The 18,694-nt window shown below is 44.1% G+C and overlaps 2 protein-coding genes across 2 annotated transcripts; one reads left to right on the top strand and one right to left on the bottom strand.

The window, feature by feature from the left end:
- Positions 1-2,125: 2,125 nt before the first annotated feature.
- Positions 2,126-3,061, top strand: LOC149861807 (olfactory receptor 10A7-like). Its single transcript, XM_090052096.1, has one exon. It carries the CDS (start codon positions 2,126-2,128, stop codon positions 3,059-3,061), a length of 936 nt encoding a protein of 311 aa, XP_089908222.1.
- Positions 3,062-9,012: 5,951 nt separating this feature from the next.
- Positions 9,013-9,990, bottom strand: LOC149861808 (olfactory receptor 10A2-like). Its single transcript, XM_090053818.1, has one exon. The coding sequence runs from the start codon at positions 9,988-9,990 to the stop codon at positions 9,013-9,015; it is 978 nt and encodes a 325-aa protein (XP_089909944.1).
- Positions 9,991-18,694: the final 8,704 nt, after the last annotated feature.

The raw sequence follows: 18,694 nt of genomic DNA on the forward strand, positions 1-18,694 counted from the left end.
CTTAATCTATAGGGTGTCCGTTGGTTCACGAGGTTCCAGAGCCAGCCCTTGCGTTCCAACAGTGGAACTAGTCCAAAGCTAGGTGCGGCTGCCGGCTCCTTAAGTCCCAGAACTGGTCAACGGCTCATTGATATGGAATGTTAGTCATAAAAGTTATTACGGAGTAGATATAGAGTAAAATGAAAAGATTTATTCACTCACCTGGCCTCACCCTCTTACGAGTAAGAGGGGAGGCCGGTTGGAACGAAGTTGCAGTAAAGACAAGTATAGCGAGCGTAGATATGCTGTCTAAGCTACGATGAGCAGCAGTCGAGAAGCGGAGTCTCCGATGTTTCTTCAGTTACAGTATGCCGGATACTAAAGGGGTCTGTTGGTTCACGGGGTTCCAGAGCCAGCAGCTGCCGACTCCGTAGTCCCAGAACTGGTCAACAGCTCATGAATGGGATATTCTATAGGGTGTCCGTTGGTTCACGAGGTTCCAGAGCCAGCCCTTGCATTCCAACAGTGGAGCTAGTCCAAAGCTAGGTGCGGCTGCCGGCTCCTTAAGTCCCAGAACTGGTCAACGGCTCATGAATGGGAAATACAAAGCAATACTGTAACATGGTGAATTGTTGTCAGTTGTCGGATTTCTGAGGCCTTTGCTCTCACTGGGATACGCCCAGGCGGGGAGGCTGAGAACCGGTCTGCAGGGTGATCAGGCCCACAGAGTTTTCCAGTTGTCGTCTCTGCTGCTTCCTGCTTTTTTGCCTCTTTTATAGATGTTTGTTGGACTGCCTCTATGACACTAACTATAGTATACAGATAGGATAATTTTCTTTTACATAATTATTGCTAGGCAGATTTTCTACGTAAGTTTCATTTCTGTAGAAATGACACTTTTAGATAAGAAATTAAATTTACAGAATGCGCATGTGTAGCTTAATGCCAGTGGAGAAAAGTACAAAGTGTTCATTTTGATTAACAGTCGACTTCAAGGTTACATAAATGTGAGAGTGCCGTGCGGCAGTTATACAGAAAAGGGAAAATAATATAAAGTCTTTGCTAAAAACTATAAGATAGTTACAGCTTGCAGCATCCTGGAGCTCAGTAGAAGCTGCAAAGTCTATCCAAAAAGCTGAGTAAATATGCATATGCTGAGATCTGTCTTGCCATGGGTATGCTGCTCCCAACTACCATGCTAGATTAAAGACACCTCAGGTGTTCCTGCACTGAACCTGAAGTCTATCACCTTTCACACTGATTCTCTTTCCTTTTCTGATAAGAAATCATCAACACCCCCCTCCACCCCCCACCAGAGTGTGCTCAAAACCATCTACATGACAACTTTACAAAGTACCTTAATTTGGCAAAATATATTTTAAGCATAAATTTTCTGGTATCCCCTGATTTTTAACAGTAAGTGTCAGAGTCATGAAACTCCTCAGAGCTGGAAATGTGGTTCATGTGCTGTGAAAGAACAATTAGAATTGCTTATTATGTTTCTAGACATATGCATTCATGCCCTATCTCAGTGACTGCCAATAGCTGTCTCCAGTACACACAACCCTAATTGGATACCTGCTCCCATCGGGTGGAAAATCCAAGGTGGCCAGATGTGTTGCCAGTCAGAGAATAGCTTTGTGCTGTTATCTTTAATACAAGAGTGCCTTTGATCACAGTATCCCAAAAGGATGCACTTCTGACCATAAAATAAAAATTTCTCTTAAAACATTGGGAGAGGCAAAGACTTCTTGGGATGCTATCTTTTGTTGGACAAACTACATAATTTCAGTAGAATTAAACAAGCTTTTGAATGCAAAACTTTCTTCATCTGGTCTGACCTGAAATATTTAAATTTTGCCTGCTCTTTTCTGTGGGAAAGAATGAAAGTAAGAAAGACAGAGAAAGAAGGACATATAGGTACATGAGATATTTTAGAGAGAGAATGAAAACTGTTCATTTTTTTGCCTATTTATTTGGATGATACTTATACTGAAATAATATCTTTACCAGCAGTTAAGAGAAAAGAAAAGCTATGAAAAAAAATAATTTTCATTGGTGTTCCCCACCTTTTAGCTGGTTCTATTCTGATTCTATGTCTGTTTTATTCCTACTTCCTTTATTCTATGTGAGAAAAATGGAAAGCATGCCAGAAGGAAACCACTCTGCACTGAGTGAATTCATTCTCCTAGGTTTTTCCAACTTTCCATGTCTTCAGCACTTACTTTTTTCCATGTTCTTTTCTACTTATTTGTCCACCTTAGCTGGAAACATTCTCATCATTTTCCTTACCAGTGTGGATATGGCCCTGCAGACACCCATGTATTTCTTCCTCAGGAACCTGTCCTTCCTGGAGATCTGCTACACAACTGTGACCATTCCTAAAATGTTGGCTAACCTCATCATGGAGGATAGAAGCATTTCTTTTCTCAGCTGTGCTACACAAAACTATTTCTTTTTTACTTTTGGAATGTCAGAGTGCTTTCTCCTGGCTGCAATGGCTTATGACTGTTATATTGCTATCTGCAATCCCCTGCATTATCCTTTACTTCTAAACAAGAAGACTTGCAATGCACTTGCTGCAGGGTCCTGGCTCAGTGGGGTAGTTATGTCCTTTGGTCTCACAAGAATGGTGTTCACTTTACCCTTCTGCAGATCCAATGTGATCAACCACTACTACTGTGACATTCCTCCACTGCTAAAGCTGGCCTGTGTGGACACTTCCCTCATTGAGTTTTGTGTCTTCATGTTGGCTTTGATTGTTATTGCTTTCCCCCTTGTGCTGATCTTCCTGTCATATGTACGGATTATCTCCACTCTCCTGAAGTGTGCCTCCATTGAGGGCAGAAAGAAAGCCTTCTCCACCTGCTCCTCACACCTTATTGTGGTGATATTATTCTATGTCTCTGGCTGTATTACATATCTAAAGCCCAAGGCAGAACACTCACCAGACACAAACAAGTTTCTTTCCTTATTATACACATTCCTCACACCCATACTAAACCCTATTATTTATACTTTGAGAAATAAAGAGGTGAAAGGTGCTTTCTGGAGAGTGCTTGGGAAAAGGAGGAATGCTTGAATAAAGGAAGTGATTCCTTGTAAATGTCTCAAGCTCATTTCTACCTCATTCATTCACATCAAGGCTCTGGTCTGATATGGACAATCATTTTTTATGAGAGATGATAATTCTAAAATTAGTGCAATTATGTTGGTGTAACCATGCAATGACACTAGCATGTGCTGAAAAAGGGTGGAGTCTTTCCAGAAAAAAATTCAACACTATTTCTTTCAATCTTGAGCTCTGCCAAGCAGTAACAGCCACTGGGTGAGTTTTGTGGATAGTCTTGGAAAGATTCTTTTTAAGTTCTATATATAGATCTATAGATATAGATATATCTATAGATATATATACATATAACAAAATTAATTCTCACTTCCTTAATCTCTTATCATATCTTAGAGAGATATATATTTATTTATTTATTTTCCCTGCTCACTTTGTTCTTCCTTCCATACAAGTTGCTTATATTTATCTTTCCATTCTACCTTCTTTAATATTCCAGGAAAGGTTACCTGGGTACTGGATATACATATATAGAAAAAATAAAAGATATAGTTTGATGTTAGGTAGTAATGCCAACCTCTGTCCTCAAATACATGAATGTGAAAGTGGCTGACTTAGTGCAGACACTTTTAGTATTAGCTACAAATTCCATGCAGCCTGCAAAGGGAACACCTGCAGGCCTCTGTTGGGATTTGTCTGTAGCTAGCACTCACTAGTGGGCATGTTTACACATGCAATTAATGTGCATGAATAAACTGTGGAGCTTATTGCTCTGGAGTTTTTTGCTTCTGGGGACACCATTTGAATGAGTGCCCAGGAGAAAGTAACTCAAGTATATTGCTCCAGAGTTTATTTGTGTGCAGGAAATTGAGGTCAGTCAGATGGCCCCAGCTGGAAGCAGCCCAGGGGGTCTCTGATGAGGCTCCATGTGCTGCAGAGGGCCTAGATGGGGTATAAGGATGCTTCAGTGTGGGGCTAGTCAGCTGGCAGCCCCTGTACTGAAGCACCCTCATGCCCCAGCCAGCCAGGTCAGCATCTACTCATTCATTGCTGTTCATGAAAACATTCAGGAGCAGGCCAGTACTTGTATTTACAAGCAATTGTATTTACAAGTACTACCCTGCTCCCGAATTTATTAGTTTTGTGCACCCTAATACATCTGCACGTGTAGACACAAAGACATGTAAACATCTCATGTAGGCGCATCATGTAGGCGCTTCCACGGTCTCCCATAACCAGCTCCGTCTGCTATCACTAGCATGATTTTCAACTTTTCTTGTGCTTTTGGAGTTAGGAACTTGACCTGTGGGGATGCTTTTGAAATTACTACTACCTGACTCCCTGCAAGCTTGGACACTGGGTACCTTTGTGGTTCTGAGCTAAAGTGATTATAGGAATACACGTTTCTTTGAAAAGTCAGTGGGGCTTGTGTTCCTCAGTCTTTTGATTCTCTCTGCAAATTCCACTGTATGTCCACTCTGAGGAAGTGGACAGATATAACAAAACACTTCAAATGTCTTTGAAATGTTTCAAAGGATGGGCCATGCACATGAACAAGCCCTTTGGACATTCCAATAGTGGCTGAAACAGACCAACATAGTGTGTCTTTAACTTCGATATTCATTTAAAGTTACCATTTCACTTTTTATTATATGTGTGCAGGGGCAGCACACTGAAGCAGGATTGGGGCTGAAATAAGGCTCAATCTCCCACCCTCCTGCCAGACCTCTGCTGACTCCTGGGGGCTCCAATAATATGGGAGTATAGCCTTCCAATCCCAATCCCTTCTACCTTCCTACCTGTTCCAAGGAGGAGAGAACAGTTTCAGGGGGATTTATGAGACCCTGCCACATATCCCCTTCCCTTTCATCCATTCTTACCTCTTCTCTCCTGTCCCTGTCAAGAAGAGGTGGGCAACTATTTTAGCTGTAGGGTGGCTTAACTAGTTTTGGTGAGCTTTTGAGGGTCACAAGGGTAGTCCCACCCTTTAACAGGTGCTCCACTCTGGTCACCACCTTGGGACCATAAAGTCCCACCCCTAATCCCTGACCTTTGCCACCAGAAGTAATATTTGCCGCTCCCGTTGCCCCAGAATTAGTATTTTTGGGAGGGGGGTGTTGCTGTCTTGAAATCAGGGGGGAAAAAATTATATACTAAAAAAATCAAACATCTACTATATTTTCTTTTAATTTTATTTTTTTAAATAATGTTGTCATGATAGATGTGTGTTTGTGTAGTGAATCTAGAGGTCATTGCATCAGAACTCAAAATACAATCTTACTCTTGTGTAGTGGGTGGGACGGGTGAGGGGTATATGTGGGGGGTGTGGTTAGGGAATGTGTGGAGGGGTTGGGATGGGTGCATAGGGATGTGGGTGTGAGGTTTGTGATTGGGGGAGGGTGTGTGGAAGGGTGTGAATGTGGGTATGGTGGGGGCAGGGAGTATATGTGGGGGCTTTGGCAGGGTGTGGGTATGTGTGGGTTATGTGTGATGGCCAAAACCAAAAACATTAATAAGCAATAAATATGTGCTTCTTGGAGGCATTTGGAACTTTTGTCTAATATGCAGCTTGTATTTTTGTAACCCACAAATGTAACTTGTAACTGTTTGTGGAACTGACTAGGCCTCAAAGACAAAGCTCTAGCTGTGAAATTAGCTGAACTAATAGTTCTTTCTTGCTCAAAATTTAGCCTTGATGATGATAAAAACTGAATTCAACTGCCCAGCTTATCTAGTACATTTCAAGAAAAGACATCTGAAAAAAGCATAGTCAGAGAGTTTGGAAGGGGCTGGATTTAGGCAGGGTAATGTTAATTTTAAACCTGAAGATGTGTTGCAATTTGTTTATTGGATAAACCCCAGCTTGGGCAGTAACTTATTATAATAATTTCTAACACCTTTTAACCCCATAGGATAATAGCTATAAAGCAATATTATGACTAACTAAAAAACTAACATAATTAGAATATAAAAGAACACACATGTCATAGTAACTGTCGGTAAGGAAGGAACAGAATGGTCATTGCTGTCCCAGACCCCATGGATATCTCTTACTCCCTGTGAGAGTGAGACCAGATCCCGACTGAGGGTCTTCCACCAGTATCCTTCAAGCAGCCCAGTTCAGAGATGTCTGACTTCGCTGATTCAATTTGCCGTGCATCTTCTAACCGAGGGACTACCGATAAGTTACTAACCAAGTGGGAACTTTTGGTTAATTTCTTTATCTGTTTTATTATCACTATCAATTTTAGTCTGTATTGTTATGTTGTCTGCTTATTAACTTAAACTTTTTATTAATGATTATATATGCAAACTATATCTTTTGTTGTCATAAGTAAAATTCATTTTTTTTTTGTAAGTGAAACTTGTCATTTCTTTCCTTTCCAACATCACCTTCTCGATCCCAAACCAAATAGCCCAGTGGCTAATAAAGTTGCAGTGCTCAGTCAGTCTACAACTGAATTGATATACTTACAGTGCCCAGCTGGCCTGTGACAGTTATGGAGAGGGTTTTGAAGTGCGTAGGGGATCTGTGGGATACTGTGAGGGTGTGTTAAGGGTATGATGAGGATGCAGTGTGTGGGAAGGTGTGTGTGGGAGAGGGGGAGGTCGTCAGAGCCCCTGCAGTGTACTTGTCCCTGGAGCCACATGTTGTGGCAATGAGCAGGACCAACCCTGTCCGGCCCCATAGTGCACAGCTCCCCATGCTCCCACCCAGCCCTGGTTGCAGGCGGTGATAATGTGGGGCCATCCCCACCTGTCCCTGTAACACATAGCTCCTACCCAGGGCTGTAGCAATGAAGTTTGGCACCTGGGGCAAAGCCCACAGTAACAGCCTGCCCTCAACCTGTGCACAGATCTGGGGGGCACACACCCCAACATTCTTGCCTGGGAGCACACATAGAAGTGGAATACACCCTTCCCCCATCCCTTTACCTCCTCCGCAAATGAGCCATTCACAGCCTCATTCTGTGCTCTACCCCAGCCAGGCAGCACCAGCTAGCACTCCTTCACTTTGGCAACCGGGGAAGTTGCCCCACTCACCCCCATCTTGCTTTGTCACTGCTCCCACCCAAGTCCCTGGCTGCACATGGCAACAGTGAGCAGAGCCAACCTCACCCAGCCCAATAGTGCTCCCACCCATTTCCCTGGCCATATGTGGTAGCAGCGAGGGGAGCCAGCCCCATACCACAGAGCTCCTGCGCTCCTGCAGCATGCAGGGCCAGCCTATCCTGGTCCCATAGCATACAATTCCCACAATTCCACCCCAACAGAAGTCCCTGGCCCTGTCCTTGGTGGGGCTCATACCTGAATTCTCACTCTCTCGGGCAGGGAGGCTTGATACAAGCTCTGCACAGGCAGAGGCCTCTTGTCTCTAGTGCCCTGGCCCAGGGTTGGGGTGGGTCTGGCCAGGCTGGGGTGAGGGGTGGCTGCTTAGCAACTGAAGCTGCACATTCTGAATGGAGGTACCAGCTTGCAGAGGGGCAGTGAGGTACAAGGCTTACAGAGGGGTCCCAGGGGGCTGGATGAAATTGCCTGGCAGACTGGATTCAGCACATGGGCTGTATTTTGTTGGTCCCTGCTGTAGAGTTTCATAGTGCTACAGCCTGCTCCAATATCACTTGCCTGTCACTGGAGGAGGCTGAGACATTTTGAAATATTCTAGCCAAAGAATACCAGGAATCTTATGTATGCCCTCTGGCTGAAACCTTTCTTTTTTGAATGGCTTTCCATGTGTATTTCACTTGGTCATGCTTGGGAAGCTCTGTAAAAAATAAATATCCTGACTTGGCCTACCCATATGGAAGTCTCTATCAGTTTAAATAAAGCAGCACACATGCTAGCAGCTGCTTCAGCTTGGCTTCAGAGCCTGCCTCTTAAAACCATTTTAAGCTCTGAAAACTACTCATGTATTTTTCTGTACACAAAAATGCTATTCAAGGAAATACTTGGCTATTTGAAAATAAGGATTGGAAAAAGAAACAATGTTAAAAAGATATATTTTTATTACTTCATATAAATCTAATAGCATACATTTCTTAGACTCATAGATTTATTTTTTGTCCAAAATATTTACTAGATTAAATCCCTTCAGTCTTTCAAATCAATGGACCAATCTCTTCTACCACTTAGCTTAACTTTGAACAGTATTAATATAAATACTTCTGCTTTGCTGCAGTCTAAGTGCAAGTAGAATTTCATCTATTGATTTCCTTTGAATTACATAAGGCAGGATTCTCATCTACACTAACAGAGCCCTTTACAATATGCTGGCGGGGGAAGTAGATCTTAAAAGTAGGCACACCGATATTTTGCATCTACTTTAAAATCCATTTAAAGAGCTAGACTTGCCTAAAGTGGCCTATGTATAGATGATTATCAGACTTTCTCTGTTTAAGCATTGCTAAGACCAGAATCAAAGTTATCAAACCTGCTGCTGATCTGTCACAGTACTAATATCAAGAGTAACTCCGTGTCTGTCTGTAAAGTTGGCCAAGTTGCAAATATAAGAGGCAAGAGGATCAGACACTTCATATTTGCTCAGTGTAAGAAGTGAATTTATTTTAAATGTGTGAAATGCAAAAGATAATGAAAATGAGCCAGATTCTCCTCCTTGCTATACTGAAGTAACTCAAGAGTAATTTATTGATTATTCTGCTTTTACACTGGTGGAACTGAGTGTCATCAATCACTGAACTGGATTTAGTGGAATTAATTTCAACTTACACTTGAGTGTAATATATGATGAAGGTAAGTTCACACCCCACTTTACTGTGTACTAACTTCCCAATGTACATAAAGCCTTTGATGTTAACAACAGTGGAATTACTTCTGATTTAAAATAGAGTAAATGACTGAAAGGAGATATAGGGCTATTACAGTCAATGGAAATACTCCTGGATTACAATGATATAACCAAGAGGAGATACTAGCCCTTAATCATCACAAACTTCTGATAACCCCATTCATGTGTTTTGAGAAGCCGTGTTCCTGCCTACTACTTTCCTTAATGCCCTTTTTACCTGTTGGTTCCTTAGACTGTAAACAATGGGGTTCAGCATGGCTGGGGCCACTGTGTAGAGGAGGGAGAGCAATTTATCCAGGTCAGGCTTCCAGTTGGACTTGGGTCTTAAATACATAAACATACCAGTGCCATAGAACAAGAAAACAGATATAAGATGGGAGGAGCACGTGTTGACAGCCTTGTACCTCCCATCCACTGATGGGATCCTGAGGATGGCAGCAATTATGAGAATATAGGAGACCAAAATAAGAGTAAAAGGGATGACAATGATCAAAACACTCATTAGAATCACCTCCACCTCCTCATTCATGTATGATTCTGCACAAATGAGTCTCATAACTGGCAGAACATCACAGAAGTAATGGTTGATAACATTGGAGTTGCAGAAGGGCATGCTGAATATCAGGACTGTTTGCCCCAGGGACATGGACATGCCAGTAACCCAGCACCCTGAGACCAACAGAATACAGATCCTCTTGGTCATGATGGCTCTATAGTGAAAAGGGTTGCAGATTGCTACATAGCGGTCATAGGACATGACAGCCAAGATATAACATGCTGTAGTGCCTAAGAAAAGAAAGAAGTACATCTGAATGGAACAGCCAAGAAAGGAGATGGTTGTGTTCTCCATGAGGAGGTTGGTCAGCATGTTGGGAATGGTGACTGTGGTATAGCAGATCTCCAGGAAGGCCAGGTTCCTGAGGAAAAAGTACATGGGGGTGCACAGGATGGGGTCAGACAGCGTAGCAAGGATAACTAGAATATTTCCAAACAAGATGAAGACGTAGATGGACAGGAAGGTGAGAAAGAACAGAAACTTCAGTTCTGTGTGATGTGAGATTCCTAGAAGCATGAATTCCATTATCACAGAGTTATTCCACTGTGTCATTTCCTCCAGACACTTCACCTGTAGGGACATAAAGCAGACATGTAGTCACTGGGATATTATCTGGGTATGATTGGTAGACATATAGCAATGAGGAAATGCAACTAGCTTTATTGCTCTCTATCCTACTTCCTCGTGGAAAAGGTGTCAATTATCTTTTTATAGCATTAGTATCTACAATCTGCAACCAGATTCAAGGCCCCATTGTATTCTACCAGTAGACTTAAACGCATATCCAACTTTAAAAGTGTTGTTTGCCTCACTGATTCTAATATGAAGATTTACATAATTAAAATTAAACCTATGCTTCAGGGGTTTTCTGAACTCATGACTCTGTGTGTGGGTGTGTGTGTGTGTGTGTGTGTGCACGTGCGTGCACACATTTTCAAAAGATGGTCACAAAAAGAAAATTGTTTGCAAGGACACTGTATTTTTGTGTGATTTCTGTGTGTGTTTGTATATTTGATTTGATTATGGTTTTCTGTATATTGCTCTGCTTACATATAAGAGGAAGTAGCTGGCAACAGCTGGTAGCAGATATTGTTTGAGTATTGTTGTGTTGTGTATCTCAGCAGCATGTTTTAAGGCCTAGAATCAGCTTGTTCCAGCAAGTTATCTTCTGCATCAATTAAAAGAGACATTGGTTGAAATGTATGTATGTGCATGTGTGTGTGTACATATGCATGTAAACTATGAGGTAATATATATCTTCATCTTGCTAGTGATCTATTGGTTTTAACTTGTAATTTACTCTGCATTTGTGTCAATCCATTATCATTCACCAATACTGAACTCACTGAAGTTGATACCCTGCAGAATTCATGGCATTTTATTTTAACAGTGAATAGACTGAATAATAGACAAAAAATCTGGTTGGGTACTCAGAGGCAGAAAAGTATAAGAGCTAAATTTTAAAAGGCACAAAAGATGCAATGGACCTAATATAGTCCTATTATTACCTTTCAAAATCACATATTCAGCAGATTCACAGACCAACAGGCAGTAACACAGAAAGACAGTTGGTAACACAAATGATGATAATGCTTGCTGAAGAAAGACAAAAGAATACATTGGTAGAAAATGGATGGATACGTTTTAAAATAATAGGCTGAAGTAGTATATTTCCCTTTACTAGCAAAGAGTAATTGTTTCTCTGGCACCATAAATATATATTTCCTCCCTTTTTTCTCTCTCTATTGTATATCCCTCTACATGCAAGCAAGATATATATAGAATCAGAATTGAAAGGGACCTGTAAGATCATAAAGTCTTATGGTGGGCAGGGAGTTACTGGACTCAGACAAGCTTGACAAGGTGCCTGTCCAGCTTCATCTTGAACATCTCCAAGGAGGGTGAATGCTCTTGGAATTGTTAAAAAACAGGCAGGTAGGCAGACAGACATTCTCCTGATCTCTCTGCAGAAAATCAAAGATTTTTTGCAAAATATTGCTTTTCAGTGCAATTCTAAGTGATCTACACATCTTAAAAGTAAATCAAACTTACCTCTAGCAAATATGGCTGTTTCCTGACAGCCTTTTAAAGGATTTGCAAGTTGATGCAACTGTGCAGCAATCTGGACAGCTCTTATAAATAGAGACTTGTTTGTGCATCTAGGTAAATCCTAGGAGTTCTTGTTTGGATCTTTGGTTTTTTTCCCCACAGACAGTAAATTATGTTTGTGATAATTGACCAAGTGCTATTCAGCTCCCTCTATTGCTGTCAAGTGCCTGATTCCCAAGGAACATTAAACTCTTCAGAAGAGCATAGGGGGAAAAAGTGAAAAAAATATGTGAGTGAACTGTCTTGACTCACATATGGAAACATGCATTCCGTAGATTTAAATTAGTGTAGCTCTATCAAGCTTGGGAGTATGACTGGTGTGTCACAGATCATGTTCCTGTCAGAAGAAGCTCTGCATCAGGACCCTCTAAGAAGAAACCTTCTTCAGTCCCCTCTTCTGAAGGACTCCCTGAAAGCCAGCTATGGGATGGCTTCACAAGGGGCACGCATCTCTGACTTCAAGATTCTAGCTGCTCTCTGTCCCTAGCTTCCTCAGAAATCCATAGAGCCCCCACCTTAGGGAGCTCCTTTTTAGTCAGCTCTCAGGAAGGGGATGTTTTCTTCTTCAAAGCAGGGTGTGGCAGAAAGCCACCTTGGTTTCTCGCCAAAAATCTCTGTGCTGTGACCATTCGATTAGGATAGGCCCAGCAGAGGAGGCACACTCTTACCCTAGCTCTTCAGGTAACCTGAGCTGGATACATTCCTGAGGGAGGGGGGAAACCTGCTCCCTCTGCCTACATGACTGGTATCAGCCACCTGGGCGAGGGGCATCTACCTGGTGGGCTGGAGTCTTCCTGGCAACTAGTGATGTATTTCAAATTGGTTGGCTGACAGCCAACTGGAGCTGGCCTCCACTGGACCAGGTGAATGAGGTCACAGGGGCTATATAAGTTAAGACTGCCCAGGAGGAGGGGGCAGCAGCCATGCGAGGACTCAGAGGAGCATGACCATCTGAAACTGGCTCTCCCCCACAAAACTCATGAGCTAGAAACAGCCTGCCTCCAGAGGGAAACTTCACCTGCCTTTGGAAGATGCTTGTGAGTAAGCTACTCGAGACCTGGTTAGATATATAGCTGGCAGTAACTCAGATACGTGATTAAAAGGCTACCTCAGCCAGACTGTTTGCTCTTTAGGATTTCTAGGATATTGCTCAATCTTGTACCTTACTTTCACCCTACCCCTGTAATCAATAAAGTCCTCCTTTGTGACTGGTGTGGGAGACTTATTGAGGGGTGGGTCTAAATTCTGCCTAAGAGACCCCTTAGGTCTGTGGACTAAGGGAGACTTTCATTTTTGCCCCCGGCTTGGGGAAGTGCCCCAAGTGCCTGTACTGGGTTGAGTACCCGTTGGACTTTAGCCTGTGTTTCCCCGAGGACACAGGGCCGAGACAGTCCCTTCTCGGGGTGGTGGCATCTACGTTACCCCCAGGCTAGCGAGTGTGCTCCAGGAAGGGGGTCGGCTGGATGTGAGGCACCCCCAGGGAGGCACTCGGAGCCTGGAAGGTGGTCGGGTGCAGGGAGGTGGGTGGCTCAACGCAGGAGCGCCCCCTGCTGGCCCGCCACACAGGGCTCATAGTGCCAATATCCCAAATAGTACAGACTACTCAGCTCCAAATAAACAGCCATTATTATGCCACTGCAGTTCCCTTTATCTTCAAACTCCACTCTGTCTTCCCTGGGACTACTCTTTTCTGTCTACTCTGTCCTCACTACAACTAAAAAAATACCATTTGGGAGATGCCACAACATTGCAGGTTGGGGAACTGCTCCTTTTTGTTAATCTCCTTTGCCTCTGCATTTGTCAGGACAGCAGGCTACACTCAGGAGCCCCTAATTCTGTAGGTATCACTGAGTTAAACAAAGAAATTACAGAGTGGGGGACTCTATTTAGCTTTAGGGTTTGTTTGTTTATTTTTAATTTCAAGGAGATAAGTGAATCACTTACCTGCAATACCACTGATGAGCACTATGGATTCATGATAAAGAAACCAATTTTTCCCTTACAACAGGAATGATGGCCTAATAGGGAAAGCATAGAGTGTGGACTTCTGAGCAGCAATTAGGGCCCAATCATGACCAAAGGAGAGGCAAGAAGCGGGTAGTATTTGATAATAGGATAAGATTTATGCAATCTTGGAGAAGGACATAGATGTAACGTGTCTTGTAACCAGACTGGAGAGCTAAGCCCTAGGACACTGAGACAGCTAATTATAAGGTCTTGGTAGGGCATTTGATAAGAATTCTTTAATTCATATGTGCTTGCCAGCAAATTGATGATGCTAAGCCAGATATGGAAAGAATGATTACATCTATGGCAAGTCCTATTTCATAGATTTCATAAATTTTCAGGGTCATAAGGACTTCAGCAGATCATTGAGCCTGACTCCCTGCCATGGGCACGAAAGAGAGCTAGGGTCAGATGACCCCAGCCAGGTGTTTGTCTAGTCTTCTTAAAGATCCCAAAGGTAGGAGAGAGCACCACCTCCCTTGGAAGCCCATTCCAAATTCTGGTAACCCTTACTATAAAGAAGTTCTTCCTAATGTCTTGTCTAAATCTGCTGTCTGTCAGTTTGTGGCTTTTGTTTTTAGTTACTCCAAAGGGCGCCTTGGTAAACAGAGTATCTCCTATTCTTTGCCCCCTGCCTCCCACCCCCTCCCCCACCAACAAATTTGTAGACAGCCACCAAATCTCCTCTTAGCCTTCTCTTACGGAGGCTGAAGAAATCCAGATCCTTCAACTCTTCTCATAGGACCTATTCTGCAGCCCCTAATCATATGAGTGGCCCTCCTCTGGACTCTCTCAAGGTTAACCACAACCCTCTTGAAGTGCTGTGCCCAGAACTGAACAAAGTACTCCAGCTTCAGCCTTACAAGTGCTGAATAGGGGGAAAGTATCACCTCGCAGGACCTGTTTGTGATACATCTATTAATGCATGATAAAGTGTGGTTAGCTCTATTGATCATTTCATCACACTGTTGACTCATATTCATCTTTGAGTCAACTATGACTCCAAGATCCCTTTCTGCTGTGATGCTGCTTAGGAAGTCATCCCGCCATCTGTAGGTATGTTGGTGATTCCTTCTCCCTAGGTGCAGTACTCTGCACTTATCTTTGTTAAACTGTATTCTATTTTGTTTTGCCCTTTTTTCAGCTTGTCCAAATCTGCCTGAATCTGCTCCCTGTCCTCCAGTGTGTATGCTTTGCCCCATAATTTGGATTCATGTGCAAATTTGGACAGTGTGTTCACTACACCCTTGTGCAAATCACTGATGTTGAACAGCACAAGCCCAAGGACACCACTGCCCACATTTTTCCAGCTCAATATTGACTCATCCACCACCAGTCTCTGGGTGTATCCCAATTCGCCACCCATCTGACTGTATAATCATCTAAGTCACGTCTACTCATTTTTTAAAAATAAGAATGGGATATGACACCGTATCAAAAGTTTTTTTAAAAAAATCCAAGTATATGAAATCCACCTCAGCTCCTGCATCTAAACAGTTTGTGACCTAGATGTAAAAAGAAATAAGGTTTGTCAAGCAGGATCTACCTGCTATTGTAGCAAAACCCCCAGTTTCTTTTCTTTTGTTTTTATTACATTCCCTCTCCTTCCTGTATTATTATTAGGTTTGTATTAATTTTTACTGTTGTATATTGTATTATTATCATTTATGTATTGATTTTTATTGTTTCATACGGATATTGTATGGTTTAGGCCTGTGTTTGTCAAGTTTCCATTTTATATGTCAAGTCTCCATCTTGTGTCCTCTGCCTGGGCATCCCCTGTGTCGCAACTGTATGAGTCACATATCCCTTCCAAGTAAATTGGTTCCCAGATGAATGAGTGTGATTGGGATGATTGAAATACAATGCTAGCAGGCCTCTACTGAATGGCCTGTAATGACTGGGCCATCACCTCGCACTGATTCATCCAGGAACCATGGACCTCACCCAGGAACAGACAAGACCAGCATTTGAAAAACAAAAGACCCTGCAAAACCAGCAACTTTCACCATTACAGACACCCGAAACTGCACATCCCTGCATGGAGCATACATGCTCAGCACGCCAGGGGCTGACCCTTGCCTGGGCATGCCTCCTGTCACTAGGGTCACACAAGGTCTGCCCCTATAAAAAGGGGCAGTGAAGACAGACCCAGTGGGATGCCATCTCCATCTGGACCAGCACTATGCCACACCACCTATCCACTCAGAGGCCCTGCTGGCAACTCCCCTCTAGACAACATCTACTGGACAAGGACCCCTTTCCAGCATGGATAGGTAGATATTACCTGCACACCGCCTCTTACAATTTGGACTCTCTCTCTCTGTCTCTCTCCCTCCTCCTTGACTTCAGTAAACTTCAGCCCCTGCACCAAGCCTCTCTAACCCCTGCTGCCATTGTTTGTGTGCGTGTGTGTGTGTGTGTGTAGGTGCAAAGGAACCAATTTGGCATGGTGTCACCATCTCCCCTGTTAAATCAAACCACCATCATTTGCAACCCAGAGTTCATAGAATCATAGAAGTAGGGTTGGAAGGGACCTTGTAGATCTTCAAGTCTGACCCCCTGCCTGGGCAGGAGAAAAACTGGGCTGAAATGACTCCAGCCAGGTTGGCATCAAGCCTTTTCTTAAAGACCCCAGGGTAGGAGCCAGCATCACTTTCTTTGGAAGTTGATTCCAGATCCTAGCCGCCCTAACTGTGAAGTAGATCTTAAGGATGTCTAATCTAAACCTACTCTCCAAGAACTTGTGGCCGTTATTCCTTGTTATGCCGGGGGGACTAGGGGAAACAAGGTCTCTCCCAAACCCTTCAGATTCCCCCCTAGTAAGTTTATAGACGGTCACCAGGTCCCCCCTCACCCTTCTCTTGTGAAGGCTGAACAGGTTCAGGTCCTGCAGTCTCTCCTTGTAGGGTCTGCCCTGTTGTCCCCAGATCATGCGGGTGGCCTCCTCTGGACCCTCTCCATGTTGTCCACATCCCTCCTAAAGTGGGGTGCACAGAACTGGACGCAGTACTCCTGTTGTGGCCTGACCAGTGTTGCACAGAGGGGGAGGATCACCACCTTGGCCCTGCTTGAGATGCATCTGTGGATGCACGACAAGGTCCGGTTAGCCATGCCAACCGTGACCTCGCATTGTCGGCCCATGTTCATCTTGGAGTCAATAATGACTCCAAGATCCCTTTCTGCCTCCGTGCTCTCAAGAAGGGAGTTTCCTATCCTATAAGTGTACTGCTGGTCACTACTGCCCAAGTGCAGCACTCTGCATTTGTCAGTATTGAAACACATCCTGTTTTTGTTAGCCCACCCCTGTAACCTATCCAAGTCTTGCTGCAATCTTTCCCTCCCTACAAGTGTGCTCACCTCACCCCAAATTTTGGCATCATCATGAAATTTAACCAAGTTGCTTTTCACCCTGTCATCCAAATCGCTGATAAAGAAATTGAATAGCGTGGGCCCCAGGACCGAGCCCTGGGGGACTCCGCTACCCACGTCCCCCCAGGTCAAATATGACCCATTCACCACCACACTCTGAGTGCAACCCTTCAGCCAATCTGCAATCCATCTGACTGTGTAGGCATCAATGCCACAGTCGCCCAATTATTTAATGAGGATGGGGTGGGAGATGGTGTCAAAGGCCTTGCTGAAGTCCAGAAAGACTACGTCCATGGCGACACCTGCATCCAGTGCTTTTGTGACCTGATCATAAAAGGCAATCAGGTTGGTCTGACATGATCTGCCCCTAATGAAACCATGCTGGTTGTCCTTGATCATCATCCCTGAGGCCGGCCCATCGCAGATGTCCTCCTTGAGGATCTTCTCAAAGAGTTTCCCTAGGATTGAGGTAAGACTGATGGGCCTATAAGTGCCCGGGTCTTCCCGCCTCCTTTTTTTAAACATGGGGACTAAGTTGGCTATCTTCCAATCATCTGGCACCTGGCCTGAGCACCACGAGTGCTCGTCAAGCTGTGCCAAGGGCCCTGCAATAACCCCTGCTAGCTCCCTCAACACCCTGGGGTGGAGAGCATCTGGACCCCCTGATTTGAACACGTCCAGCCCCTCCAGAAGCTCTCTAACCCTGTCCTCCCCAACCTGAGGTCTGGAGGCGTTCTCCTCGAGTCCATCTTGCATCATGGTGGGGAAGTCCCAGTCCCTGCCCAAGAAAACAGAGGTTAAGAATTGGCTAAAGAGGTCTGCTTTCTCCTCTGGCGCAGCCACCAGATTGCCCAGCATATCTTACAGGGGCCCCATGTTTCCTGGTGCTTTCTTCATCCTCCCTATAAATTTGAAAAAGGAGTTTTTATTATCTTTGATCTTGGACGCTAGTCCTAGCTCTATGTCTGCCTTAGCTTTCCTGACAGCCCCCCTACAGGCCTGAGCAGAGGAGGTATACTCCTCTTTGGAGATAGCATGCCTCTTCCACTGGGTGTATGCTGCCTTTTTGGCAATCAGGCATTCCCAGACACCCTTGGTGAGCCAGGAGGGCTTTCAGGCACTCTTTTCCCCCTTGCTTCTTGTTGGGATGGTCACCCCTTGGGTCCTGAGTATTGTCTCCTTAAGGAAAGTTGGGTTATGGTTTACTGAATCCCAGTCCCTTCCCTATCTTTCCTATCTTAAATTCCAGCCTCATTCTCTTTCTCTGTCTCTCTCAGCTCCAGTTCCCACCCTCTCTGCTAGTTTCCCGATCTCCTCCCAATTCCATCTCCCCTTTTCTGCCACCTCTTAGCCTCTCCTTGCTTTCCTGCTGTCCCTGATGCTTTTCCTGTGATTTTCTGCTGCCTGTCTCTCTGTTTTCAGGCTCACCCCCCCACCCTGACCCTGCAGCTTCCCAGCTCCTATATCCTGCAGTTCTCTCCAACTTCCAGCACCTACTGCTGCTCTCTGCAACTCCTCTGGCTCCCCACACCCAGAACCCTTCTTTAACACCCACACTTTCCCTTATTCCCATTTTTCCTTCTCCCTACCTACCTTTTCAGCTCCCATTGCTGTGCTGGCAATTCTTCCCTGTTCTGCAGGCTTTCGGCATTGTTTTTTAATCAGTTAAGATAAACTAACCTGAAGTTACCCCCGAGCCTCAGTTTTACAGCCCAGGCATCTGTAGTCTACCGGTTCTAATCCTGGTCTTGATAACTTTAACTCCCTACACTTCTACTTTCTTACCTTAACCTTTCCC

This window comes from Crocodylus siamensis, chromosome 6 (assembly GCF_052110815.1).
Source record: "Crocodylus siamensis isolate JL-2025a chromosome 6, ASM5211081v1, whole genome shotgun sequence".
NCBI lineage: Eukaryota > Metazoa > Chordata > Crocodylia > Crocodylidae > Crocodylus > Crocodylus siamensis.